At 39.1% G+C, this 26,901-nt stretch overlaps 1 protein-coding gene across 1 annotated transcript in view; it reads left to right on the forward strand.

Annotated features, from left to right (window-relative positions):
* The window catches only part of MYO5C (myosin VC), a 151,464-nt gene that overhangs the window by 26,432 nt on the left and 98,131 nt on the right, over positions 1–26,901 (forward strand). Inside the window, exons 2-8 of the mRNA XM_036736356.1 lie at positions 5,193–5,303; positions 11,453–11,618; positions 14,660–14,804; positions 20,745–20,901; positions 23,133–23,276; positions 24,098–24,183; positions 25,442–25,545. Of these exons, the coding sequence (XP_036592251.1) occupies positions 5,193–5,303; positions 11,453–11,618; positions 14,660–14,804; positions 20,745–20,901; positions 23,133–23,276; positions 24,098–24,183; positions 25,442–25,545 (913 nt within the window). The remainder of the gene's footprint in view (positions 1–5,192; positions 5,304–11,452; positions 11,619–14,659; positions 14,805–20,744; positions 20,902–23,132; positions 23,277–24,097; positions 24,184–25,441; positions 25,546–26,901) is intronic.

The raw sequence follows: 26,901 nt of genomic DNA on the forward strand, positions 1-26,901 counted from the left end.
CTTCCCTTCATCTTCAACTCACCCTGTGTCTGCTCTCTCTCTTTTACATATATATATATATATACACACACATAAACACATATATATACACATACATACACATACATACATATACACATAGATATATACATACATACACATTCACTTATATATATACATAAACATATACACACACACACACACACACATATATATATATATATATATATATATATATATATATATACACATATATATGCATATTCCCTTCAACTACCCTAATACTGAGGTCTCATGATTCATACACATCATCTTTCCATGTAGGAATGTAAACAATTTTAATTTTATTTTAAACTTGGTTTATTTAAATTCATTTTTATTTAATTTTTAATTTATAGAATAAAACAAGCATCTCTATAACATAATACAATAAAAAAGATGTTTGCACATGGAATTACAATTCTATTATGTATAATTTGCTATTCCTTTTAAATATCTAATAAAGTTATCATGTAAATTTATTTTTTCTTTTTTTCTTCCCTGTCCCCAGTGCACCAATTTAACTGATGACTATTGCTAGTAATAGTTTTATTTTGTTATATTTAACTATTGCTATTGTTAACGATAGTGTTTTTCTGCTTTATTAAAGAAGCTTACCAAATGGTGCTCTGCATTATGATACATATATTGTATAAAAATTAATGTGGATTTGAAGTAATTTCAAATGATTTTAAGGAGGAAGTCAACAATTTTTGGCCACAGGGAGAAATGTAACACCAGTTTTAATAGATTTTCTCACAGAGACTATAAATGGTGTTAACTGTATCTTTTAGAGATGGTGTCCCGTCTTGAAGTAACACTTAACTCCCATTCTATGAGGAGTCATTTGAGAAGAGCCAGTTTTCCTGTTATGGTTAGAGGAGTGTCTGAATATGGTACAGAGAAAGAGAATGAAGATGACTTCTTATGAAACTATTGTAACCTTTATTTTATAAAGAGAATTGGAAGAAGATTCTTGTAAAGAGCATTAATTTGTTATCCTGAATGAACTAAATGGTATGGGACTGTATTTTCAGAAGAGAAGTCATCTGCAGTTGCAATGAGGTGACTCTGGCTTATAACTAAAATAGTAAATAGCTCTCAGTGTCTTTGTTTTTATTATTGATTTCATTATCAGTAAATTGAATTGCATATTCAGTAACTTTAATGTTTATTTAGTCCTAGGGGATTAAGGGGACTTAATATAGAATACAAGTAGGTGGCTTCCCAAGACACTCAATATTTCATGAACTGGGATGAAGCTCTGAGGTTAATTGAGAGATAGATATGCAGGAATTTTATTAACTGATATGGAAATATACAAACATACTGACATAGAGTTCAAGGTAATAAGATTAAATATGGGAATGAGTCAAGTAGCAAGCTGAGGAGTGATCTACAAATGAGTATGGTCAACTCCAAGCCCTGTTTAACCCTGATACACCTATACATATGTGTTGTTTCCCCTGCTCCTCAAAAGCAGCGGGGTCCTGCATTTTTATTTCTTTAGTGTTTCCAGCACCTAGCACAGTGCCTCGAACATAGCAGATACTTAATACATGCTTGTTTATTATTGATTGTTTTATTTAATTAGGAGGGGGAAATTAAAAGGGACAGAGAAAGTCTTAATGGTAACAGATTCAATTTTGTTGGCAAGGATCAGTAATGATAGTGAGAATTGTTGCTTGCTACGATAGAATTCTCTGTTCCCTCTAATTGATTGGGGGTTAGCAACTGATATGTAGCATTGCCAGGAGGAAGTAAGTAGCTGAAGGAGTACTTCAATTGCAATGCTTAGTCCTTTTGCCCACTTTGCAATTCAACTATAATTTCCAACCCAATTCAACATTCATTCATACTCAAAATGGACCAAGGACATCATGATGTTGGGGTCAAGGTACAGTGGGTCTGACTTGACTGATCAGTCCAATATGAACTTGGAAGGCTCTACCACAGGCTGGGCACATATAGTCCCTTTGAACATTTGAGATGGAGATGTCTCTAGATTTGCTCAAACCGTGTTTCCTTTGTGCTACTGTGATTCTGCTTGGCTCACAAATCACAGCCCCTTCTTTAATGTGGGCCATGGCTCACAATCTAAACCAAAGTTCTTCAGAGAGACTTTGAGAGGTCTTCATACCACTTCTTCTGAACTCCACGTGATCACTTGCCTTGTGGGAGTTCCCCATAAAATAGTATTTTAGGTAAACATATGTTTGGCATTCAGCTGTGTGGCCAGCCCATGCTTGGCAGTTCAGCTCAAGAGAGGACCTCAATATCCCATATCTTATCTTTCTACTAGATGCAAAGCACTAGGCTAACCACTGGGAATAAGAAGACAAAATGGAAAACAGTTCCTTCCTTCAAGGAGGTTTTATTCTACTGGGAAGGATAAAGTATGTAAATGAATAAAAATGTACATGGTAACTTGGGGAAGGAAAGAGGGCTTAATACTCAGGAAAAGATTTCAGACAGAGATTGCACATGAGCTGAAGCTTGAAGGAGGCTAGGGATGCTAAGAGGTTAGGGGTTAAGAGGCAGTGAATTCCAAACCTGAGGGGTAAGCTGGTGCAAAGGCATTGTGTCAGGAGAAAGAAGGCTGAGTTCAGAGAACAGCAAACAGACCAGTTTGGCTAGAAAAGTTCATGAAGGGGAGTGGTATCAAGTAATCCTAGAAACATAGGCTGGAGTCAGATTGTGAAAGATCTTTAAATGCCAAAGTGAAGAGTTTATATTTTGTCCTAGGGCAATAGGAACCACTACAGTTTCTTGAATAAGGGAAGTAAATGGTCAGATTTGTGCTTTAAGAAGTTTATTTTAACAACTTTTCAGAGGATGGATTGGAAAAGGGTGAGACTGGAAATTGGAAAACCCATTAGGAGGCCATGTGCTTTAGGAAGTTAATTTTTTTTTTTACTTTTTTTAACCTTAAATTTTTTTTTACATTTAATAGTATTTTTTCCCAATTACATGTCAAGACAATATTTAGCATTCAATATTACAAGATTTTGAATTCTACATTTTTCTCCCTCCCCTCCCCTCTTACTAAAATGGTAGGTAATTCGATATAGGTTATACATGTGCTATCATGTAAAACATATTTCCACATTAGTCATAGTTGTGAAAGAAGAAACATTAAAAGGAAAAAAAACATGAAAAAGAATAAAGTAAATGAAAAAAGTATACTTCAATCTGCATCCAGAGTCCATCAGTTCTTTATCTGGATGTGGATAGCATTTTCCTCCATAAGTCCTTTGTATTTGTCTTCGATCATTGTGTTGCTGAGAAGAGCTGAGCCATTCATAGTTGATCATCACAAAATATTTCTGATAGTGTCTACAATGTTTTCCTGGTTCTGCTCATTTCACTTTGCATCAGTTCATATAAGTCTTTCTGGGTTTTTCTGGAATCTTCTTGTTCCATCATTTTTTATTGCAGAGTAGTATTCCATACTATTCATATACCACAGCTTGTTTAGCCATTCTCCAATTAATGAACATCCCCTCAAAATATTTTTGCCACCATGAAAAGGGCTACTGTAGATATTTTTTGCACATGTAGGTCCTTTTGCCTTTTTAATGATCTCTTTGGGATACAGACCTAGTAGTGGTATTTCCGGATCAAAGGATAGGCACATTTTGGTTGTCCTTTTGACATAGTTCCAAATTGCTCTTCAGAATGTTTGGATCAGTTCACAACTCCACCAACGGTGCATTACTGTCCCAATTTTCCCATTTCCTCTCCAACATTTATTATTTTAAAAAACTCATTTTAACAACTTTGCAGAGGATGGATTGGAGAAGGGGGAGAATGGAAACTGGAAATCCCATTGGGACGCTATACTGAGAGGTGTTGAGGACCTAACTAATGTGGTAGCCATATGAGAAATGAGGAGGGGATCATGCAAGAGATGTTATAGAGGGAGAAATAGCAAGATTTGGTAACCGATCAGATATGTGGCACGAAGGAAAGAAAGGATTCACGGGTGACACCCAGGATACAAACCTGGGAGACTAGAAGGATGGTGGTACCTTGAACAGAAATAGGAAAGTTTGAAAGAAGAATGGATTTTGGAAGCAGATGACAAGTTTTGTTTTGGACATGGTGAGTCTGAGATGTTGCAGGGATAACTAATCAGTTGGTAATGTAGAACAAGGAACTAGAGCTCAGGCAAGAGATTAGGACTAGATGTATAGATCTTGGAGTCACCAGTCTTAAGATGATAATTAACACACACACACACACACACACACACACACTTTTTTTTAAAAGAAAGTGAGAAAAATGTACTTCAATTTGCACTTGGATTTCATCAGTTCTCTCTCGGAAATTGGATAACATTAGAGATGATAATTAAACCCTTCAGAGCTAATGAAGTCACCCTGTGAAGAGGGCAGAAAAAAAGGGCTCAGGAGAGCCTTAGGATATACCCCCAGTTAGTGGGCATGGTGCCAACAATGAGCCAAAAAGGTGAATTCCTAAGAAGTAATCATACAAGGAGAACCAGGAGAAAGCAGAGCTGTAGAAAATGAGGCCTGGGAAATGGCCATTGGATTTAGAAAATGGGAAAGAGCAGTTTCTGTCGAGGATAGAAATTCAGTTCAATTATACACTAGGTGTACCTGGGCCTGGTCAGACAGCATCTAGAATATTGTGTTTTGTCTAAGTATCACATTTTTGGGAGGGCATTGAAGACCTGAAACAACTCCTAAGAGGTTGACTACAATGGTAATGTGAAGAAAAGAAAATTATATTCTAATATTTGAAGATATGTTTTAGGGAAGGAGGGAATTACACAGTGGTCCTGCTTGGCTCCCAAGGCCAATTAGAATTGTTCAAAAGTGTGTGTGTGTGTGTGTGTGTGTGTGTGTGTGTGTGTGTGTGTGTGAAGAGAGAAACACAGAAAAAAGAGAGAAGAGAAAGAGATCACCAATATTCAGCCACACTCTTTGTTTCCCTGGGCTGAGCTGGAAAGACTCTAGAAATACTCTTATGGGTGAAAACGGACAGTAAAACAGTCTAGGCTAGTGATTTTGTGAAAAGCTGGTTGAATGTGTTCCCAACAAAGGATCTGACCAGGTAGGAAAAGAAACCTTCTTCTCTTTTCTTTTTACATCTTGTCTTTTCATTTACAAAGCACTGTAATTAAGCCTTATCTCATTTTCTTGGTTCAGTACAATAGGGTTTGGATACCTGATGCTGAAGAAGTATGGAAATCGGCAGAAATAGCAAAGGACTATAAAGTTGGAGATAAAGTTCTTCATATCCTGCTAGAAGATGGATCTGTAAGTATTCCTTGTGTATCTTTCACCATGGACAGGGAAATAAGTGGGGGGATGGAGGAAGATAAGGGGGATCCTGAACCAGACATTGTGAGTGACCCTTAGGATGTTCAGGAGTGGGGAAAGGTGGCAGGACAGGTCAGTGGGCACTGATACTACTATCAAAATCATGGCCAAATGATATCCCTTGGAAACAGTATCATCAGTAATATACATCCTTCTGGGTAGTCTGAGGAACATTATTTGTCCTTTATTCAGTATGCCAGAGGCCTTGAGTAATGGGATTATAGGTTACAGCAGATTATTCTTATTTCCTCCATCAGTCAGTTCTTGGACATTCAAAGATGTTTGGAGGGCACCGCTAAAATGAGCATATAGTTTGGTTAAGTGGGTATAATATTGTCAGTCCTCAGTTGATAGGTTGATGAAAAATAAACTAAAGGAAATATCAGGAGAAATTTAAGGAGAGGAAAAGAGACTGGTGGGTAGAAAGGTAAATACTGAAATAAGGAGAATAGAAATATAGGAGAGAGAGATGGAGATAGGCAATGAGGATAAAATTTAAAAAAGAAAAGGAAAAGAAAATACGTGGAACTATAAGAATGTATCTAAGTGTAGAAAAAATTGGGGGTTTGAATGATGAAGGGTATGAAGGGAAGGAAAGTAGAAACAAGGCAAAGAAGATGCCAAATTTGAGACCAATCAAGAGAATGCCAATTTGGAACCTCCTTATGGAAAGAGAGGCCCAGTGTCTAGGGGCAGATGTTTCAAACCAATACAAAGGTCTTTAGCTCTAGCTGTCATTATTCATGATGTAATAAATAGGATGTTTAAATAAGGTCATCTGTAGCAGTGAAAAGCCTATCAATCTTTCTGCATCCTTTATTTCTCAAACTTCTAAGGACCATTGCATTTGGTCCAGAGGCCTTACGTTTAGCCACAAAAGTATTCGTCTCCTTACCCACAATAAATAAAACTTATTCCTTGATAATCTCTCCAGTTGTGGCAGCATGATTTACAACTCTATCCCCAAGGTAATGAATTATTGTGTTAACTGCTTACTCCCCTCTCCCTTGCATCTATTATGACCCATTCTAAAATAAGGAGAATTGAATAAACATCCATGATACAGATCCTGGTCTATCCACATCATCACCAAAGGCTGAAAAGGCCTTAATCAAATTCTAGAACATTTTTTTAACTACAGAGACAGAATGAGATTCATTGTAAAAGCTAATGCAAGACAGGATTTCCCCTCTCTTTCCCCGTACCTCCCCTTCCCTTGACCTTTTACCTTCCCCTTCCTGTCATAGCACCATAGTCGAATGGGGTAGGTTGGAATCCTCAGGTTTGTTGTAATTCTGTCCTTGGGAGTGTAGTCATGAAAAATGAATGGCTTGTGATAATGTCTCCAGTTAAAGAAAATAGCAAAAAACCAGTCTTATACCTTGCTCCTTGCCCCGTTAGCTTTCACTTCTCCAATCTCTCCAGACACGTGGATTTGAGGAAAATTGTTGATGGTACCCCGCACTGATGTTGCCACTGTGCTGCTGCTCCATGTACCTGGAAGGAAGCTCCACCACCCACTCTTCTCTGTGTGTTTTCTATCAACAGCTTTTTTTTTAAACTGGCACTCTGGATGAAAAGTTTGTCCTCTAGGACTGATCCCATAATAGCTCCCTCTCTACCTTACCTAGGAAAAAAAATACAATTATCAGGGTCTTTAGTGACTTAGGGGCCCTAAAACAAGGCAGATAATCCAAGCTTTTCCTGAAGAACTGTTACATATTCATTCACCCAATGAACTTTTTTTGTGAGTCCCTCCTATGTACTTGACTATTTTGGGTTATGGGGTTAATATCTTTCCTTATCTTTCATTGGCTTAGAGGAACTAGGCAGCTACTGTAGCTTTATGTAAGGGCTACAGGGTCTTTCGACCCTGCAGGTAGTTGGTTCCCTGGCACCATTTACTGCTACAATAGCCCAGGCATATGAGAAGAAGGCAGATGGAAAAGAAGTAGCTGAGAGTTCTTCCTTCCTCCTCAGCCAATGGCAAGCAGCCAAGCTGCTTCTTCCATCTAACCCTTTGTCTACATTTTCAAGAATAAAGCCCACTTTATGGGAAAAGTGTTGCATGCACCTCCAACTGTGAAGCTTAAATAAGATTCATAAACCCTCTTAGGTCTTTCCACCAGCAATGGTGGTTGCTTTTTTGGTGTGTGTGTCTGTGTGTGTGTGTGTGTGTGTGTCTGTGTGTGTGTGTGTCTGTGTCTGTGTCTGTGTGTCTGTGTCTGAGTCTCTGTCTGTCTCTAAGTGTGTAAGGGGTGGGGTGACTATGTTGGGAGGAGATAGGTATAGGAAAATACATCATTTTCTCAGAACTTCTCTGTCAGGGACAGAGAATATGTTAGGAAAAAGGAAAGAGAAGAGGAACAAAGATAAATATGGTAGCACTGGTGGGCAGCCTAGTCTTACATAGCCCCACTAACAGGCTTAACAAAGGAGCTGGAAGTTGATGTCACGATTCACTTCCCAGGCTTTTGGAGTCTCTTTCATCTCAAAATGTATGAACATTGTCAAAATGCCTTGAGAAAAAAAATATCTGAGATGCTCTACCAAAGTACATGCCAAAAGGGCAGCTGGGTGGTACAGTGACTACAGCACCAACCCTGGAGTCAGGAGGACCTGAGTTCAAATCCGGCCTCAGACACTTGACACTCTTACTAGCTGTGTGTCCTTGGGCAAGTCACTTAACCCCAATTGCCCTGCCTTCCCCCTGCAAAAAAAAAAGTACATGCTAAAAACATGTCATTTTGATGGGCAACTTTCCTGAGTCAGTGTCAGGATCCGTATCATAGAGCATCCACCTTAAGAAACAGGGTGGGGGGGGGGAGGGGCAGCTAAAGTACAGTGGATAGAGTGCTGGCCCTGGAGTTGGAGGACCTGATTTCAAATCCAGCCTCAGACACAGACACACTTAGCAGTGTGACCTTGGGCAAGTCACTTAACCCCGATTGCTTCACCAAAAAAAAGAAAGGAAAGAAAGAAACAGGCTTGGAAAAAGGTAACCCCTGCTATAATGGAGAGCAGCTGATGGTGTATAGGTGATCGAGGAACTGCTGAATGACACCTACATCCACCTGCCTGCTAGGCAGCTGGGCAGCGCAGTGGATGGAGTCCTGGGCTTGGAATCAGGAAACACCCGGGTTCCAAACCAACTTCAGATACTTCCTAGCTATGTGACTCTGGGCAAGTCACTTAACCTCTGTCTGCCTCTGTTTACTCAACTATAAAATGAGGATGATAATAGCACCTACCTCAAAGCATTGTTGTGAGGATCACATGATATTTGTAAAGCACTTAGCACAGTGCCTGGCAAATAGTAAGCGCTTAATAAATGCTTGCTCCCTTCCTTCACATTACTCCAGTTTCCTATTCTTGTTCTCTACCAACCTTGGATTGGATTCTAGAACTATGATCCTATTAATGGGCTGGAGGTTAGTAATACCTAGCCTTTTATACGGCAGCCACGTGGCACAGCAGAGAGAATGCCTGGCCTGGAGTCAGGAAGGCTCATCTTCATGAGTTCAAGTCTGGCCTCAGACACTTACTAGCTGTGTCACCCCAGGGAAGCCACTTAACTCTGTTTGCCTCAGTTTCCTCATCTGTGAAATGAACTGGAGAAGGAAATGGTAAACTACTCCAGTATTTTTGCCAAGAAAACCCTAAATGGGGTCACAAAAAGTCAGGCACAACTGAACAACAACAACAAAAAGCCCTTTTATATGACTGAGTTGGAACTACCGCAACTATCTCCACCCATGGTTTAGTGGCAAAAGAAATCGATTCAGAGTCAGATAAGATGGCTTTGACTCTTGGCTGTGCTTCTTCCTACCTCTGTGGCTGTGGCAAGGTTCCTTAGTCTATCAAAGACTGAGTTTCCTTATCCATGATCCATATGCTCTAAATTTTCTTGTTTTCATGCCTTTGCTCATCCTGTTCCTTATTCCTAAATTTCCTCCTTTTCCCTATTGCCAGTTGAATTCTTTGCTTAGGTTTAAAGCACAACTCAAGTACCATGTCCTCCACTAAGCCTTCCTTGAGTATCCCTTATTGGTAATGATTTGCCAGTTCCACCAGAAGCATGGCAGGGAGGGCACAGGTGAGAGTGATTAGGCAAACCTATGGGAACAGTGAAGGCCAATTAGTGCCCTGCAGCAGAGGAAAGGGGGGAGACACTTGAGTTGGAAGTGAAAAACTAGGAAGATTGGGTGTCCAGGAAGGAGCCTGAAGAATATGAAAATTGGTTATCAGTTCAGATTCAGCCTAGAAATCTGTACTAGGTCAGGATGAAAAATATAAGGAATGATGGAGAGGTGACCATTTGTCTAACTCAACCTGTGCCCCCAAATCTTTAGTCCTTCTATCCAGCTATTTACATCCCCTTTTCCCATGACCAGGGTGGAGCCTACACAGGCTGTCCATATTAAATTTACTCTTTACCACCCCTCAATTAGACTGTAAAGCAGAGATTATGTCTTTTAAAAATATTTTATTTTGACTTATACCTTTTGTTTTTGTATTCATTTTATATATTTTTATATTTTATACTTATTTTTAATATATCCCTCCCTTACCCCTACCTTGCAAGCCATCTCTTATAACAAAGATTTTAAAAGAACAAAAAGGGAAAAAAACATCTTATCAAAACTAACCAATACCATAACTGTCTGACAAGTATATGCAATATTCCACACCCATGGTATATGGTCTAGGGATTGAAAAACTTTGTCTCTCTCACAACCTATCTTGGTTCTCTATACCATGGAAGTGGCTTAATAAAGGTTTGTTAAATAAATAAAAAAAATTTATGTGTACATATATATGTATATATGCATAATATATATATATGTACAATCCATATACTTATATTCTTGTACAGAGCACATTTGTGCATACATGTATGTATGTGCATACATATAGATGCATACACAGGTTTCATAGTACATGCCTGTGATCTTTTTTTTTCTGGGAGAGTCAGGGATGGTGGGTTGCTTGAGCTCTGGACTTCTGAACTGATGCAATAAGCTGATGCCGACTAAGTTCAGCATCAAAATGGTAAGCCCTCAGATGAGGGAGCCACCAGACTGCCTAAGTAGGAGAGACACAGCCATCATCAGAAAACTGACCAATAGTGGGATGGGGTCCATGAGTAGCCACTGCACGTCTAGTCTGAGAGAGATAGGAAGAGCCAGTTTAAAGCCAACAAACAAACAACAAAAAACACAACCAGTACTGTTCTAAGCACGTATTGTTGTTGTTGGGTCATTTTCAGTTGTGTCCAACACTTTACGACCTCTTTTGGAGTTTTCTTGGCAAAGATAGTGGGGTAGTTTGCCATTTCCTTCTCCAGATCATTTTTTACAGATGAGGAAACTGAGGCAAAAAGAGTTAAGTGACTTGACCTAAGTGTGTAGGGAGATACAAAGACTAGAACATTCCACAGAAGTATTAATTCTCTGCCTTGTAGAAGCTTAGCCAGCATCATTTTATGCATTGGAACATAGTTTAAGAATTATGGAGAAAATACCCAACTTGGTATAATCTTTCTAAGCAAAGGCATCAAGCTGGACCATGATCTGAAAGGGCAAAGTCCCAGAAAGGAATAAACCAAAAATCTTCTTTAGGTGCAAAGCATTTCATAGTCTTTATATATATGCAATACAGTAAAACACAATACAGTAATCCCTATACTTGTGCAATACAGTAATCGCTTCCACATCACGACTTTACCATCATGCTTTTGATAAATCATGGGTCAGCATAAGAAAGTAAATGGGAATTTTGGGGGAGTTTCGCAGAAGCTGAAAATGATACGTGAAAGCCACCAGACAACACAAAAAGGTTAGAAACTCAGAAATGCATAAAATATATGTATAGCATTGTTATAACATCAACTCAAATTTGAGAGTCAGGTATTGTAAATTCTCCCCATAAAAGAGAAACACGTGGAAGAGATCACTGCACTGTCCCTTAGCGCTCTAGTCTCTTCAGACTCACTGCCAAGAATAGCATCTTTGAGCCTGAAGGATAATGGTTCAGATAGGAACTCCAGAACCTTGTCATTAAATTTTTTTTGCCTTTATTGTTAGGAACAAGATTATCCTGTTGATCCAGAAACTCTTCCACCATTACGAAATCCTGATATACTTGTAGGAGAGAATGACCTCACGGCGCTTAGTTATCTTCATGAACCTGCCGTCCTCCACAATCTCAAAATCCGTTTTGCTGAATCCAAACTTATTTATACCTACAGTGGTAAGTAAAAAGATATTTATAAATAAAAAATTATTTAAATAAAAAATATAGCAATTGCTCATTATAGCATGATTAGAATATCGTTTTATTTTTATTAGTATCTTTTATTTTTACATTACCTTAATTTCCCAATATATTCCTCCCCATTCTCCTACACAGAAGGCCATCCTTTGTGACAAAGTATACAATAGAAAGGGAAGGACTGAAGAAATTTAGCAAAACAAAGCAACACATTAACCAAGTCTAATAGCATAAGTCAATGTTGTTGACCTTCACCCCCTTAAAGAGTAGAGGGAGGAGAGTACATTTTCTCTCTTTTTTGTGGCCAATTTTGATCACTATAATTATACAGAGTCCAGTTTCATATTTCCATCCTTTCCATTTTCCATTTCCATTATCTCTATTGTTTTCCTGGTTCTGTTTACTTCGCTCTGCATCAGTTCACGTAAGTCTTCCTTTGCTTTTATGAATTTATTATATTCAGCATTTCTTAAAGCACAGTGATATTCCATGACATCTATATGCCACAATTTGTTTAGCTATTCCCCAAAATGATGGACATCTAATTTATTTTCAGTTTTTGCTACCACAAAAAGTATTGCTTTGAATATTTTGCAGTATATTGAACCTTTCTGCCTTTGCCCTCCTTGGGGTGTGCCTTGCTGTAGACTTTCAGTGTCAGTTGGCATGGACATTTTAATAACTTTTTTAAAAATTATAATTCTAAAGTGTTTTCCAGAATGTGTAAACCAATTTACAGTACCACCGAAAGTCTATTAGTGTCCCAGTCTTCCTACAGCCTGTCCAACATTAACTATTTCTATCTATTGTCATCTTTGTGACAAGCTGAAATTCTGAGTGGCCCTGGGTAATTAGAGGAAATACTGCTTTACATCTAGGAGGACAAAAAAAACAGAGCCCTTACCAAGGTTAGGAGTGCATCTTAGCAGTTTATGATGAATTACCTCCAGCTACCTTTGGATATTAAGTCATCAGTGGGCTAAATAAGGATAAACACAGGGGTTGATAAAATTATTTGGTGTTTATGCGTTGCATTTCTGAATTCATTAGTGTTTCTAACAATGTCTATCTACACACTTTCCTTTGTCCCCCCAAGAAAAGGGACCTACTTTGCTCAGATTGCATCATAGGACTCATGATATAGTTTTGGGTTGTTGGTGGTTTTTTTTAAGTCAAAGTATCTAAGAGAATGGGGAAGCTAAGTGATGCAGTGGATAAGAATGCTGGGCTTGGAGTCAGGAAGATCTGAGTTCAAATTTGACCTCAGACGCTTACTAGCTGTGTGACCCTGGGCAAGTCACTTAAACCTGTTTGCCTCAATTTCCTCATCCGTAAAATGAACTGGAGAAGGAAATGGCAAACCATGCCAGTATTTGTGCCAATGATACTAGATAATCATCCTCTGAATAATTAAAAGTTGGAGATAGGCATAAGGAATGGACCTGTGATTTCATTAGCATAGGAAACCCCTAGATGGCAAAATTCCCCCACTAGGGCAGCCTGGCACCTTCTCTGCAACTTACAGTATCTCTAGTCACCTCTCCAAGTTGCCTAGAGCACTGGAGGCTGTGGCTTGTTCAGGGTCACAAAGCCAGCCATCGTGTGATTGATAGAGGTGAGGTAAAAAGGTGACTTTATTAAATAAACAATAAAAAATATATATTATATACATGTTTTCCCTCAAAACTTTTTTCTGGTTGGCATCACAATATCAGCAAAATACTAAAATTATAAGATTAAACATATAAAAGATTCATCTTAGAAAATACTTTTCAGGTTTGGTGAGGAATAAATTAATGCATATAATGGCCGTCTAAAATTAAGAAGTAGCTTACAAATGCAAGATAGTATTGCTTTAACTTTTTTTCAAATAAGAACCGTTATTTGTTTTCTCCCTTCCATCTTCCTCCCTCTCCCAGCTGGAGGTAGGAGAGAAAAAATGCAAAGCCTTTGTTAAAAAAAAAATGTATGCATAGTCAAGCAAAACAAATCCCGTATTTGTTGTTATTGAGTCACTTCAGTCATGTCCAAGTCTTCATGACTCCATTTGGGGTTTTCTAAGCAAAGATACTGGAGTGGTTTACCATTTTCTTCTCTAGCTCATTTTACAAATGAGCAAATTGAGGCAAACAGGGTTAAGTGACTTACCCAGGGTTGAATAGCTAGTAAGTGTCTGATGCCAGCTTTGAACTTAGGAAGATGAATCTTCCTGACTTCAGGCCCAGCACTCTATCCACTGCCCCACCTAGCTGCCCAAATCTCATGTTAGTTACATCCAAATACACACACATATGTATACACACATATACATATATATGTGTATACACACATGCATGCATATATGTGTATATATGTATTTGTATATGTATATACGTGTATATAAATTATAATTATATGATTCTATCTATATCTCATTCTGCACATTAGTATATGACAGGTAGTGGTTAGCAATCTTTATCATTGATCCTCTGGAATCACAATTGATTGTTGCATTGGTCAGATTTCTTTCATCTTTCAAAATTGTTCATTTTATTTCAAAATTATAGCTAGGGTCTTTGGATTTAGCCAACACCAGACTACAGGTTTCTTTACTGTGGTATGTCGTGCACCTAATCAGTTCCACTTATCTACCTCTCTTTTTTAACCATTAACAAATGCTTTGGAGATTATAGCTTTGTAGGACAATTTGGGGAATGAGCCTATGTTTGCTTCCAAAATTCCAGGGTCTCTAGTATTGGCCTGAGTTCCAAGTGTGCAGCCCACAGTGCTTCAAAGATGTTGGCATCGTGCTTTGGTATATTATCTTCCTCATTAGATTGTGAGCTGCTTGAGGGCAACGCTTATTTTCACCTTTCTTTGTGTCCCTATGCTTAGCATAGCACCTGGCAACCATTTACTCAGTGCTTAATGATTTGACTTGGCATGATATATCAATGCCCCCATAATCCCTTATCATCATATTCCTCTCATTTTGACGTTGTTCTGAGACTCTTACGTACATCTTGAATTTCCTTCTTCAGGAATTATTTTGGTTGCAATGAACCCTTACAAAGAGTTGCCAATCTATGGAAATGCTATCATCCATGCTTATAGTGGGCAGAACATGGGAGATATGGATCCGCATATATTTGCCGTGGCAGAAGAAGCATATAAACAAATGGCCAGGTATCTTTTCTCTTAACTTTGCACTTCCTGTAATTTGTCCTGACTTTTCTCTGTTCTTCTCACACAATGCATAGTTTTGGAGAGAAATTTTGTATTGGTCTGAAAAATTGCAAGCCTGGCAAATTTTTAGAATGAGAGGCCACTTGTGGCATTTTTAGGGCATCCTGAGTTTTTTAGCATAGTATCAGAATGCCCCGGTCGAACCATACAATTATGATCTATTTTGGAACTAGCTGTCTGTGGAATCCTGGATCACTTAACAAGGTTTCCTGAGTGGATTCCTGTTGTTGTTTTTTCATTCCTCCTCTCCATTTATTCTTTCTTTTTTATTTATTTATCCTTTTTATTTTCATTTATTTTCATTATTATCCTATTTTATTTATCCTTTTTATTCCTCTCCTTTTATTTCTTCTCTCATTTCCCTTCCTATTTTCTTGTGCCCCACAATTTTCTTTCTCCTCTCTTTCCTAATATTTTGCTCTCATGTATGACTATCGTACCTTAAATTTGTTAAAAAATATTTATCATTAATCTAAAAACCCAGCACAAATAGAAATTTTCTAGTTCACTAATATTGAATATGCTTTTTAGTCATTTTTTTAATCAGAATACTTCATTTATCTGGCAGATGCTGCCATTGTTGTGCATCTGGGTACAGGCCAGTGGGGTATTCAATGGCAAAAAGTCGAAGACTTATCTGAGTAGGGGAGAGGGTGATCACAAACCACCTCCGAAGGGTTTTGAGGTCATGCTTGTAAATCAGTTAGTTAACAGGTATGCTTACTAGGTGCTAGGCACCATGTTGGCAACATAGTATTACCTTAATAATTTTTAAGGGCGTAACTTGAAGGTCATCTTAGTTAAAAGGACATCTAGGTTTGTAGTATAAGGGAGCATTAGAGCTAGAAGGGATCTTAGAAGTTGTCTAGTCCAAGGATTCTTAACCTTTTTTGTGTCATGGATGCCTTTGGCAGTCTGGTGAAGCCTTCTTGGAAGTATGCTTTCAAATGCATAAAATTAAATATGTAAGATTGTGAAGGAAGCCAAATTATAGTGAAATACATTTATAAAAAAATCTTTTAAGTTAATTGTCCCCAGATTAAGAACTCCTAACCTAGTCCAATCTGCTTATTGTACATATGAGTAAACTGAGACCCAGAGAGGTGAAGTAACAACCAAGGTCACACAACAAGTTAGCTAAGCCTCTTTTAGGTCTCTCAATGTTTACTTAGTCTAGTCCTTTTCCTACTACACCACACTGTCTCTGTTACCAGCCCAGGTGTAGAGGACACCCTGAGATTCCTAACCAAACCAGAGACTCTCTAGTTATTCACAAACACATTCCTGTCTCAGAAATCTTGGGAGAATCCTGACCTCCCTCCCCCACCCCCATCCCCATCCTCCCAAAAAAGTATCTCCAGGACTAAGACTTTGTTCATATCAAAAAAGGTAAATGATAGCCCAAGCTTCCTGGCTTTCCTTATGTAGTTTCCTTTTGTAAGTGGCTTAGCTCTTTTTTTCTAGAAAATTTGAGGAGGTAGTTTTGTTCCACACAAATATATATATTTCATAAATTTACAAATGTAAAAAACCTCACCAAACCAAAAACCATATTTATATACTGTGTCTAGTTAGAGTACTATATGATGACTTTCCATTGGCAAGATGTTTAAGAGGAATCTTGTTTCTTCATAGCTAACAGGGTCCAGTAATAGAACAACACTGGATTTGGATAAAGGATACTTGTGTTTTCCTTCATATTTTAAAACATTTCTTTTTATTTTTTTTATTTTATTTTTTTTTAAATGCAATTTATTTATTTAACATATTTGGTTTTCAGCATTGATTTTCACAACAGTTTGAATTACAAATTTTCTCCCCATTTCTGCCCTCCCCCCCCACTCCAAGATGGCGTATATTCTGGTTGCCCTGTTCCCCAGTCAGCCCTCCCCTCTATCACCCCCCTCCCCTCTCATCCCCTTTTCCCTTCCTTTCTTGTAGGGCAAGATAAATTTCTACGCCCCATTGCCTGTGTATCTTATTTTTTAGTTGCATACAAAAAGTTTTTTTGTTTTTGAACATCTGATTTTAAAACTTTGAGTTCCAAATTCCCTTCCCTCTTCCCTTCCCACCCACCCTCCCTAAGAAGTTGAGCAATTCAACCTAGGCCACACATGTATTATTATGTATAACCCTTCCACAATACTCATGTTGTGAAAGGCTAACTACATTTTGCTCCTTCCCAACCCATCCCGCTTTATTGAATTTTCTCCCTTGACCCTGTCCCCTTTCCAAAGTGTTTGTTTTGATTACCTCCACCCCCATCTGCCCTCCACTCCATCATCCCCCCGCCTTTTATTATTTTTTTTTTATCTTCCTCCCTCTTCTTTCCTGTGGGGTAAGATACCCAACTGAGTATGTATGGTATTCCCCCTCAGGCCAAATGTGATGAGAGCAAGGTTCACTCATTCCCCCCTCACCTGCCCTCTCCCCTCCTCCCATAGAACTGCTTCCTCTTGCCACCTTTATGCGAGATAATCCACCCCATTCTATCTCTCCCTATCTCCCTCTCTCAGTATGTTACTCTCTCATCCCTTAATTTCATTTTATTTCTTTTAGCTATCTTCCCTTCATCCTCAACTCACCCTGTGTCTGCTCTCTCTCTTTTACATATATATATATGTATATATATAAACACACATATATATACACATACATACACATACATACATATACACATAGATACATACATACATACACATTCACTTATATATATACATAAACATATATATATATGCATATATACATATATGCATATTCCCTTCAACTACCCTAATACTGACGTCTCATGAATCATACTCATCATCTTTCCATGTAGGAATGTAAACCAAACAGTTCAACTTTAGTAAGTCCCTTGCAATTTCCGTTTCTTGATTACCTTTTCATGCTTCTCTTGATTCTTGTGTTTGAAAGTCAAATTTTCTATTCAGTTCTGGTCTTTTCACTGAGAAGGCTTGAAAGTCCTCTATTTTATTGAAAATCCATATTTTGCCTTGGAGCATGATACTCAGTTTTGCTGGGTAGGTGATTCTTGGTTTTAATCCTAGCTCCATTGACCTCCGGAATATCGCATTCCAAGCCCTTCGATCTCTTAATGTAGAAGCTGCCAGATCTTGGGTTATTCTGATTGGGTTTCCACAATACTCAAATTGTTTCTTTCTGGCTGCTTGCAGTATTTTCTCCTTGATCTGGGAGCTCTGGAATTTGGCAACAATATTCCTAGGAGATTTCTTTTTGGGATCTATTTGCGGAGGCGATCGATGGATTCTTTCAATTTCTATTTTGCCCTGTGGCTCTAGAATATCAGGGCAGTTCTCCTTGATAATTTCCTGAAAGATGGTATCTAGGCTCTTTTTTTGATCATGGCTTTCAGGTAGTCCAATAATTTTTAAATTATCTCTCCTGGATCTATTTTCCAGGTCAGTGGTTTTTCCAAGGAGATATTTCACATTGTCTTCCATTTTTTCATTCCTCTGGTTCTGTTTTATAATATCCTGATTTCTCATAAAGTCACTAGCTTCCACTTGCTCCAATCTAATTTTTAAAGTAGTATTTTCTTCAGTGGTCTTTTGGACCTCCTTTTCCATTTGGCTCATTCTGCCTTTCAAGGAATTCTTCTCCTCATTGGCTTTTTGGAGCTCTTTTGCCATTTGAGTTAGTCTATTTTTTAAGGTGTTGTTTTCTTCAGTGTATTTTTCAGTATTTTTTTGGGTCTCCTTTAGCAAGTCATTGACTTGTTTTTCATGGTTTTCTCGCATCCTTCTTATTTCTCTTCCCAATTTTTCCTCTACTTCTCTAACTTGCTTTTCCAAATCCTTTTTGAGTTCTTCTATGGTCTGGAGCCAGTTCATGTTTTTCTTGGAGGCTTTGGTTGTAGGCTCTATGACTTTGTTGTCTTCTTTAGGCTGTATGTTTTGGTCTTCTTTGTCACCAAAGAAAGAATCCAAAGTCTGAGACTGAATCTGGGTGTGTTTTCGCTGCCTGGCCATATTCCCAAACAACTAACTTGACCCTTGAGTTTTTCAGTGGGGTATGACTGCTTGTAGATTACAGAGTTCTATGTTCTACGTTTGGGGGGGAGGTGCCAGCTCTGTCAGAGCCGCACTCCTCCTTCCCCAAGGACCCCCAGTCCAGACTGGGCTCAGATCTTCGGCAGGCTGTGCACCCCTGCTGTGATCCGCCACTTAATTCCTCCCACCAGCTGGGCCTGGAGACGGAAGTAACAACAGCTGTAGCTGCCCCACCTCCGCTGCCCCCGGGGCTGAAAGCGAACTCCTTCCACTCCCGCAGCTTTACCCACTAACCTTCTCCGCAGTCTTTGGTGTTTGTGGGTCGAGGGGTCTGGTAACTGCCGCAGCTCACATATTCAGGGCGCTAGGGCCCCCTCTGCCCGGCTTCTGGTCTGGATCGTCCACGCCGCTCAGGCTGGGCTCTGCTCCACTCCGTTCCCAGCTCCGTGTGGAATAGAGCTCACCCAGAGACCATCTGGGCTGTCCTGGGCTGGAGCCCTGCTTCCCTCTGCTGTTCTGTGGGTTCTGCCGTTCTAGAATTGGTTCAGAGCCATTTTTATAGGTTTTTGGAGGGACTTGGGTACGGAGCTCACTCTAGTCCGTGCTTACCAGCCGCCATCTTGGCTCCGCCCCCCCAAAACATTTCTTTTTAACTTAGAAACATTGAACATCTATGTCTTCCACAAAGAAATGAACGGTAAAGCAAAATAATCCCATGTCACATTGCCAGTGGATACAGGACTGGGATTTGCTAAAAACATACCAGAGTATTATGATAATTGTAGTAGTAGTAGTAATGTTGTTGTTGTTCAGTCACAGTTTTTTTTCATGACCCCATTTGGGGTTTTCTTGGCAGACATACTGCAATGGTTTACCATTTCTCATTTTACAGATGACGAAACTGAGGCAAACAGGGTTAAATGACTTGCCCAGGGTCACACAGCTAGTAAGTGTCTGAGGCTGGATTTGAACTTAGGTCTTCTAGGTGGCTTAACTAGATAGATCACTGGGCCTGAAGTCAGGAAGACTCATCTTCCTAAGTTCAAACCTGGCCTCAGACACTTACTAGATGTGTGGCCCTGGGCAATTCACTTAACCCTGTTTGCTTCAGTTTCCTCATCTATAAAATGACCTGGAGAAGGACATGGCAAACCACTCCAATATTTCTGCCAAGAAAACCCTAGATGAGGTTACAAAAAGTTGGACACAACTGAAACGACTGAACAGCAACAAAAATTTTTTAAATGTTTTGTTGATACTGTTAATTTTTCCTTCCTTCCTTCTTTCCTTCTTTCCTTTCTTTCCTTCCTTCTTTTTTTTCATTATTATCACTATCCACCAACTCCCTCCCTGGCTCACACTAAATAGAAGCCCTCCCTTGTAAAAAATCATTCTAGTCAAGGAAAACAGATCACACATTGGCTGTGCCAGCAACTGTAATGGAGAAGTTCACAAGAAGGGAGCATTTGGGGATAAATGTCATTTTTTGACATGTTGAGTCTAAGATGTCTATGAGAGAATTAATTCAAGATCTTTAATAGGCAGTTGGAGATGCTGGACAAGGTGAAGAGAGAGGTTTGGGTTGGATAAATAAATCTGAGAATCATCTGCATAGAGAGGACAGCTAATCCACAGGAGCTGATGAGATCACCAAGCGAAATAGTATAAAGGGAGGAGACTGGTCCTATGAGGCAAGACACTCAAGGACAGCATTAGTAAGGCTTCAGTGTGGGCTTCTAATGGCCTGAAAGATTTGATTCCCTTTCCAAAGCAGCTTGTTAATATGCCAGGAATGATGTTGTTACCCGGCAACTATGTCTGAAAGCAGGTTGCTTCAAAGTAATTCTGTGCTTTCATCATTTTGCTCTAGAAACAACAAGAATCAGTCAATAATTGTGAGTGGAGAGTCAGGGGCTGGAAAAACAGTGTCAGCCCGATATGCTATGAGATACTTTGCTACAGTCAGCAAATCAAGCAGTAATGCCCACGTGGAAGATAAAGTGCTAGCCTCTAATCCCATAACTGAGGTAAGCAATTATGGGTACTGGAAAGAAGTTGGTTCATTATGGATGAGGTTGCTAACAATCCCAATCTCATCCCAACCTGGACAATCAGTGGGCTACCGGCCAAGGCTGTGCCCCCTCCAGCCATACTGTGACAGTAATCACCAACCCCATTCCCACTTCCCTACTGCCTCAGTGACTTTGATGTCCCAGCCTCACCCTCCTTAAATTCTAGAGATCTTAAGAATCAGGGACATGAAAAGTAGATACAGATCCTCCTTTTGAAAATAAAAAAGTACAGGGACTCTCTCTTATTGTCCTAATAATGATATTAACTTAGAAGCTGAAGCACATCTTTGGAAATTGGGAAGATCATTTGATCTACTTTGATTTACCCAGTTTAAGATGATTAAATCCAGTCTGTAATGTAGAAAATTGGATAATTCTATTCATTCTCTGACCATACAAAGAAAAAACAAAGACCAGAAAGCCAATGTCAATACTTCACAAATGAATAATGTCAAGGATTTAATTCTTAACCAGAGCTGAGGTTGGGAATATCATCAATGAAACTTGAGCAAAATAAATTAAATCAGTTTGTGTTGTAGTTCTGTATGAACCTAGGCTTTCACGCTCTCAAATCTAAAGAAGCTAGATGGTGCAGTAGATAGAGTACTGGGTCTGGAGTCAGGAAGACCTGAGTTCGAATTCCACCCCTGATTCTGACTAGGTAACCATGAACAAGACACTAAAAAACAAACAAAAAAAACCAACTCAACTCTGCCTGCCTCAATTTCCCTGTTTGTAAAATGGGGATTATAATAGCACCTACCTCCCAGGGTTATTGTGAGGATTAAATGAAATAATAATTGTACAGTCCCTAGCACAAGGCCTGGCACATAGTAAGTGCTATATAAATGTCAGCTGGTGTCGCTATTTAAGTCAGAAAAATGGGTGCATGTCCAGCCTCGTCCGTAGACTAAATAAGGAGATGGCTAGTTGATGGTATTTGAAGAGTCTGGGGCAAATCTCCCTGTCCTTTTCCATACACGCATCTATCATAGTGTTTGAAAATTTCACCACTAGTAAAAGCTTTTCACTTTTGAAAAATCCCTGATTAATCAATTAATGCAAGTATCAGTGAAGGTTGGAAGGGGACGGCAGGTCCTCAAGCTGTTAAAAGCAACCACCATAGAAGTAGCTATGATATAACTGAAACAAACACCCAGCAGGATACTGGGTTAGTTCTTAGGAACAGCAAAGTAGAGAAGATGCTTGGAAGCAGAAGATCTGGATTCGAGTTCAGCTTCTGGGATTTACTATTTGTCTAACTCCACCCCTCCCCCCCACCAGTTTCTTCACCCATCTGTGGCCTGGCCTCTTTTTCTATAATCTGACGATATTAATCACACTCAATACCACCCAGGGTGATTCTAAGGACCAGATGGGTATGTTTGGCAAATCGAGCTTTATAACCTGCAAAATATCATCTACATCCAAGTGGTGTGACCCAGGCTAAGTAACAGTTGTACTCAATAAATAAGCCTAAGTCACAAGGTAATACATGATGCATCTTCCCAATGATTATCACAGACAGTAAGTCTTACAGGAATTCTGAAGAGGGAAAGATTGCTTCAGGCTGGGTGGTCAGTGAGAACTCAGAAAAGGTGAGATTTGGATAGGACAAGAGGAAGGGAAAGAACTTTCTGGATTGAGAGTTCAGAAGCAGAAAAATTTGGGGCATTTGAGCGATAATGTGGTTTAGACTCTTGGCCACTGTGTAGGGTTTATGTAAGGGAATAGATGGGTATAGTATAATAGAGGCCTGAGTGGTAAGTTGGGGTCAGGTCCCAAAAGGCTTTGAGTGCCAGTCAAATTTATTCCGTAGGCAACAGAAAGCGCTCATCACCCTTAGCTTTGGCAATCAGAATTCTTTTTGTTTGGTAAGCCTAATCCAGGGGTGGGGAACCTGCGGCCTCAAGGCCACATGTGGCCATCTAGGTCTTCAAGTCCGACCTTTTGACTGAATCCAAACTTCAAAGAAAAAAACCCCTTAATAAAAGGATTTGTTCTGTAAAACTTGGACTCAGTCAAAAGGCCACATCTAAGGACCTAGAAGGCCACACGTGGCCTTGAGGCCCCAGGTTCCCCACCCCTGGCCTAGACCCTTTGTCTAGGGTCTGTGTTTTCACAAAGAACCATACTAATGATCTTGATCCAGAAAAAATTTTTTATCTCAAAACTGTCTGTTGTAGGCTGTTGGAAATGCCAAGACCACCAGAAATGATAACAGCAGTCGGTTTGGAAAGTATACAGAAATCAGCTTTGATAAAAGGAATCAAATTATCGGAGCCAACATGAGAACTTATCTTTTGGAGAAATCCAGAGTTGTCTTTCAAGTAAGGAAAAGAACTTCAATTAACCCTCATTCTTTTCAACTGTTCCTATTTACTTAATGATTAGGGAGAGACTTGTATCATTCACTGGCAGGCAGAATACAGCTTTGCAATCTTTTATCTGTAATAACAGAGCTTTTTTATTGTCCATATGGGATAGTTGGCAAATGGATGAAATTCCAATGGATATAGAGCCTTAAAAATGTCATTACTTCCTAGCTTCATCATTTGTATATTCCTATGTTGTTTTAAGATTAGATTTTTATTGTGTTAGGGGAAAAAAACCTGATTGAAGCAGGCACAGTTACCATGATGGTTTTTGTCACAATACTGAGGTTAGGAATGAGATTTACATTTGACCCTGAGGATGAGGTAATTTTTTTATATATATACAGAAGAATTTTAGCCAACATAAGTGGAGAAAATATTTGGGTTTGAGAAGCTAATAGATCAATCAAGTCTCAACGAATGTTTCATTTCACACAATCCTATCCTTTAAAAATAACAAGTCTTTCTCCTTTAAAAGTCCTTTATCTCAGACTGTCTAGTTGTTATGTCACTGTCTTTGTTAAAGAAAGGGCTTGTTTTTAAGGGGGACTGCTGGGAAACTGACTTAACATAGACAAATGGTTCATAACTTAATTGCTTTTAGAAAAGGCTCCTGGGAAACATAGATAAATATGAATGTTTGACTGTGATCCTAGAGTGCCAAAATCCATTTGGGACTTTAAGGACCCTCTAGTTAAGAATCAAATGTGTGACATTCTTCACTTGTAAAATATTGATATGGTTTTCTGGTTTTTTTTTTTCCCTTCTTTCTGCAGTCAGAAAATGAACGCAATTACCACATTTTTTATCAGCTCTGTGCCTCAGCGTTGCAGCCTGAATTTAAACACCTTAAATTGGGTATGTCATAGTAGATGGAAATATCTCTACAATTTGAGGGGTGTTCTCTAACTTTTGTCTGTTTCCTTGGTATGACAGTAACACAGGGGCTCCCAAAACTTTTTTTTTTAAAGAAGAGGCCTTACCTTCCATTTTTTTGGATTCCTAACATCACCAGAGTTTGAGGGGTAAGGGGTGGAGTTGACACGGAAGTCTCTGGGGCAGGGGGCATATGGGGTTGGTGATCGCTCTCAGGGTATAGAAGGGGGGCCATGACAGTGTCCACTAGCCTATTGATTGGCACCCTTTGGATTCAAGATTGGTCAACTGTGAGCCTAGGAGTAATGCCTTATTTGTAAAGTGTCCTATAGAAGTAGGTTTTTCGTATAACTAGTGTTTATCCCTTTAACCACCAAACTTTTTTTTTTTAACAAAGCCTTTTTTTGGACTGAGTCTCTAAAATGTGTTATATACTTCTTAAATTTTCTTACCTTTTTTAATTTTTCTTGATGACTCAGGGTTACTATTCTGATCATGATCATCTATATCATACTATGATATATAACACAAGAGACTTGAGATAGATAGCAATGATGGCCACTACACAAAATGGCCTGCTATGCTTTTACAATTCTTTCTTCCTCCCTGTTACCACTTGGCTTCTACCACCCTCCAATCCTCCCCGCCCCCCACCACCACACCACATCCCCATGCTTCTTAACTACTGTCTATTTTAATTTAGGAAGAATTGAAAGTTGCTGGAGGTCCAAAAACCCAAGGCTTATTACATCATCAGTAACATGTGACACACAATCCAATTCAACAAACATTTATTAAGTGCCTACTGTGTGCCAGACACTGTACTGGGGCTAAAAAGACAAAACAAAAAGCAATCCTTGCTTTTAAGGAGTTTGCATTTTACTGGCTTTTGTGCATGTATATGTGTGTGATATTTAAATAGGTATGTAATTAGATTTTAGTCTGCCTCTATGACACATCAAAGTAGCCCTTGTCACAAAAATTTTCTTCCCTCTCAAAGGCCTTTTCAACCTACCTCTAGGTTTTTAGATCTGTGCCAAAAAGCTGCTGTTTCCAGGATGCCAGCTAATTATATATTCATGACTGGGCAATAATCTTCAGGACCTCAGAGTGTTAATGAGGCTGGAATTGACCTCCTAGCACATTGCTAAGCATACATAGTGCAGACAACAAATATCGGTTGAATGAATGCACCAACCTCAAGTTCATGAATGTATTAAGTTTTGCCTTCCTCTTTTAGTGAGTGCAGAAGAATTTAATTATACAAGAATGGGAGGGAATACTGTCATTGAAGGAGTGAATGACAGAGCAGACATGATAGAGACTCAGAAGACTTTCACTTTGCTAGGTGAGTGAACCACATCCGGTTATTTTCTCAGACTGAAGGAGTGCAGGAATTTCATGTGTGTTGAGCAAATACTAATAAATATTCAATTGATTATTAACCATTCCTATACTATTCTGAAGGAATCCTATTACAATTAAGCCAAAGTAGGGATCAATTCCTATTTTCCATTACCTCCCTATCACTTTTTTTGCCCTCTATTTCTTCCTTTTCTAAATTTAATTGTCACAGGAAGTGGGGGCAGGTATGGCGGAACAACGCTTGGGCCTATTCTTGGGCTTTCAATGAAATGGTGATTCCCCAGCCGTATGTAGTTCATATCATTCAATACCAGAGGACATTCAGGGTGACCATCAAGCTCTCTCTGACTCTCCTAGTGCTGGCTGCCTCTCTGCCTTTAATTTCTCCTTTTTTGTGGTTGGCAACATTCATTTTGTTAACCTAGGGATTTGGTGTGGATTTTTCCAATCAGATTATGGCTCATATCCTATCTATGCTTCTCTTAATGTCCCTTTTCTACTACAAATGATAGTCATTCACTCATGCATAACTATAGTCAGGTCCCTAATCATACTATTAGAAGTAAAGAGAAAGTAAAGAGAAAAAAATGCATCAACCTATTGCAAGCATCTTCTCTGAATATCCGCCATCCCCCTGAAATTAAAGCCCAGCTCTCTTTCATCAAGCAAGCCAAAATCCAGGAGCTTTAGTTTCTCCTTCCAGCCAGCTGTACAAAGTGCTAGTACAGTCTACCTACTGAGGTTTTCCCATTCATAATGCAGTCTTCTGGAGCACAACTAGTGGAGACAACTTCAGAATTTGAGGTTTTTCTGTTTGTTTTTCTCAAGACGACTGAGGTTTGGTCCTCACCAGCTGCTTGAACTGAGCATTGATTCCATCATACAATCCCCAGCTCTTCTTGTGTACTTAATCATGTATTTAATTACTTCTTTGCCTTCGTTTATGCCAGAAATGGGTGTAGAGAGGGCATTTCAGCAACACATGAATGGGCTAAATCTCTCAGTTACATCCAAGTTGCTGGAGGGCAATAGCACGCTGGTTTCCCCAGGACTCTATTTCCTCAGTTCAATTCTCATTCTCTCTGTCTCTGTCTCTCATCGTCTTTAAAAATCATCTTTCATTTGTCTTTTTCTGCATTTATCTCAGCCTGAAAGTTTTATAAACATGACTTAGAGACTCACTCTCTGACCAGGTGAGTCACACAATTTAAACATTTTAAAGTGCTTACTATGGTCAAAGGTATTGTGCTATAGGTACTAGGGATACAAATATAGACTTTGCTATCAGTAATCTTGCAATATTATGGAGTGGGGAAGGACAAGCACATAAATAATTATG

Source organism: Trichosurus vulpecula, chromosome 8 (genome assembly GCF_011100635.1).
Source record: "Trichosurus vulpecula isolate mTriVul1 chromosome 8, mTriVul1.pri, whole genome shotgun sequence".
NCBI classification, from domain to species: Eukaryota; Metazoa; Chordata; class Mammalia; order Diprotodontia; family Phalangeridae; genus Trichosurus; species Trichosurus vulpecula.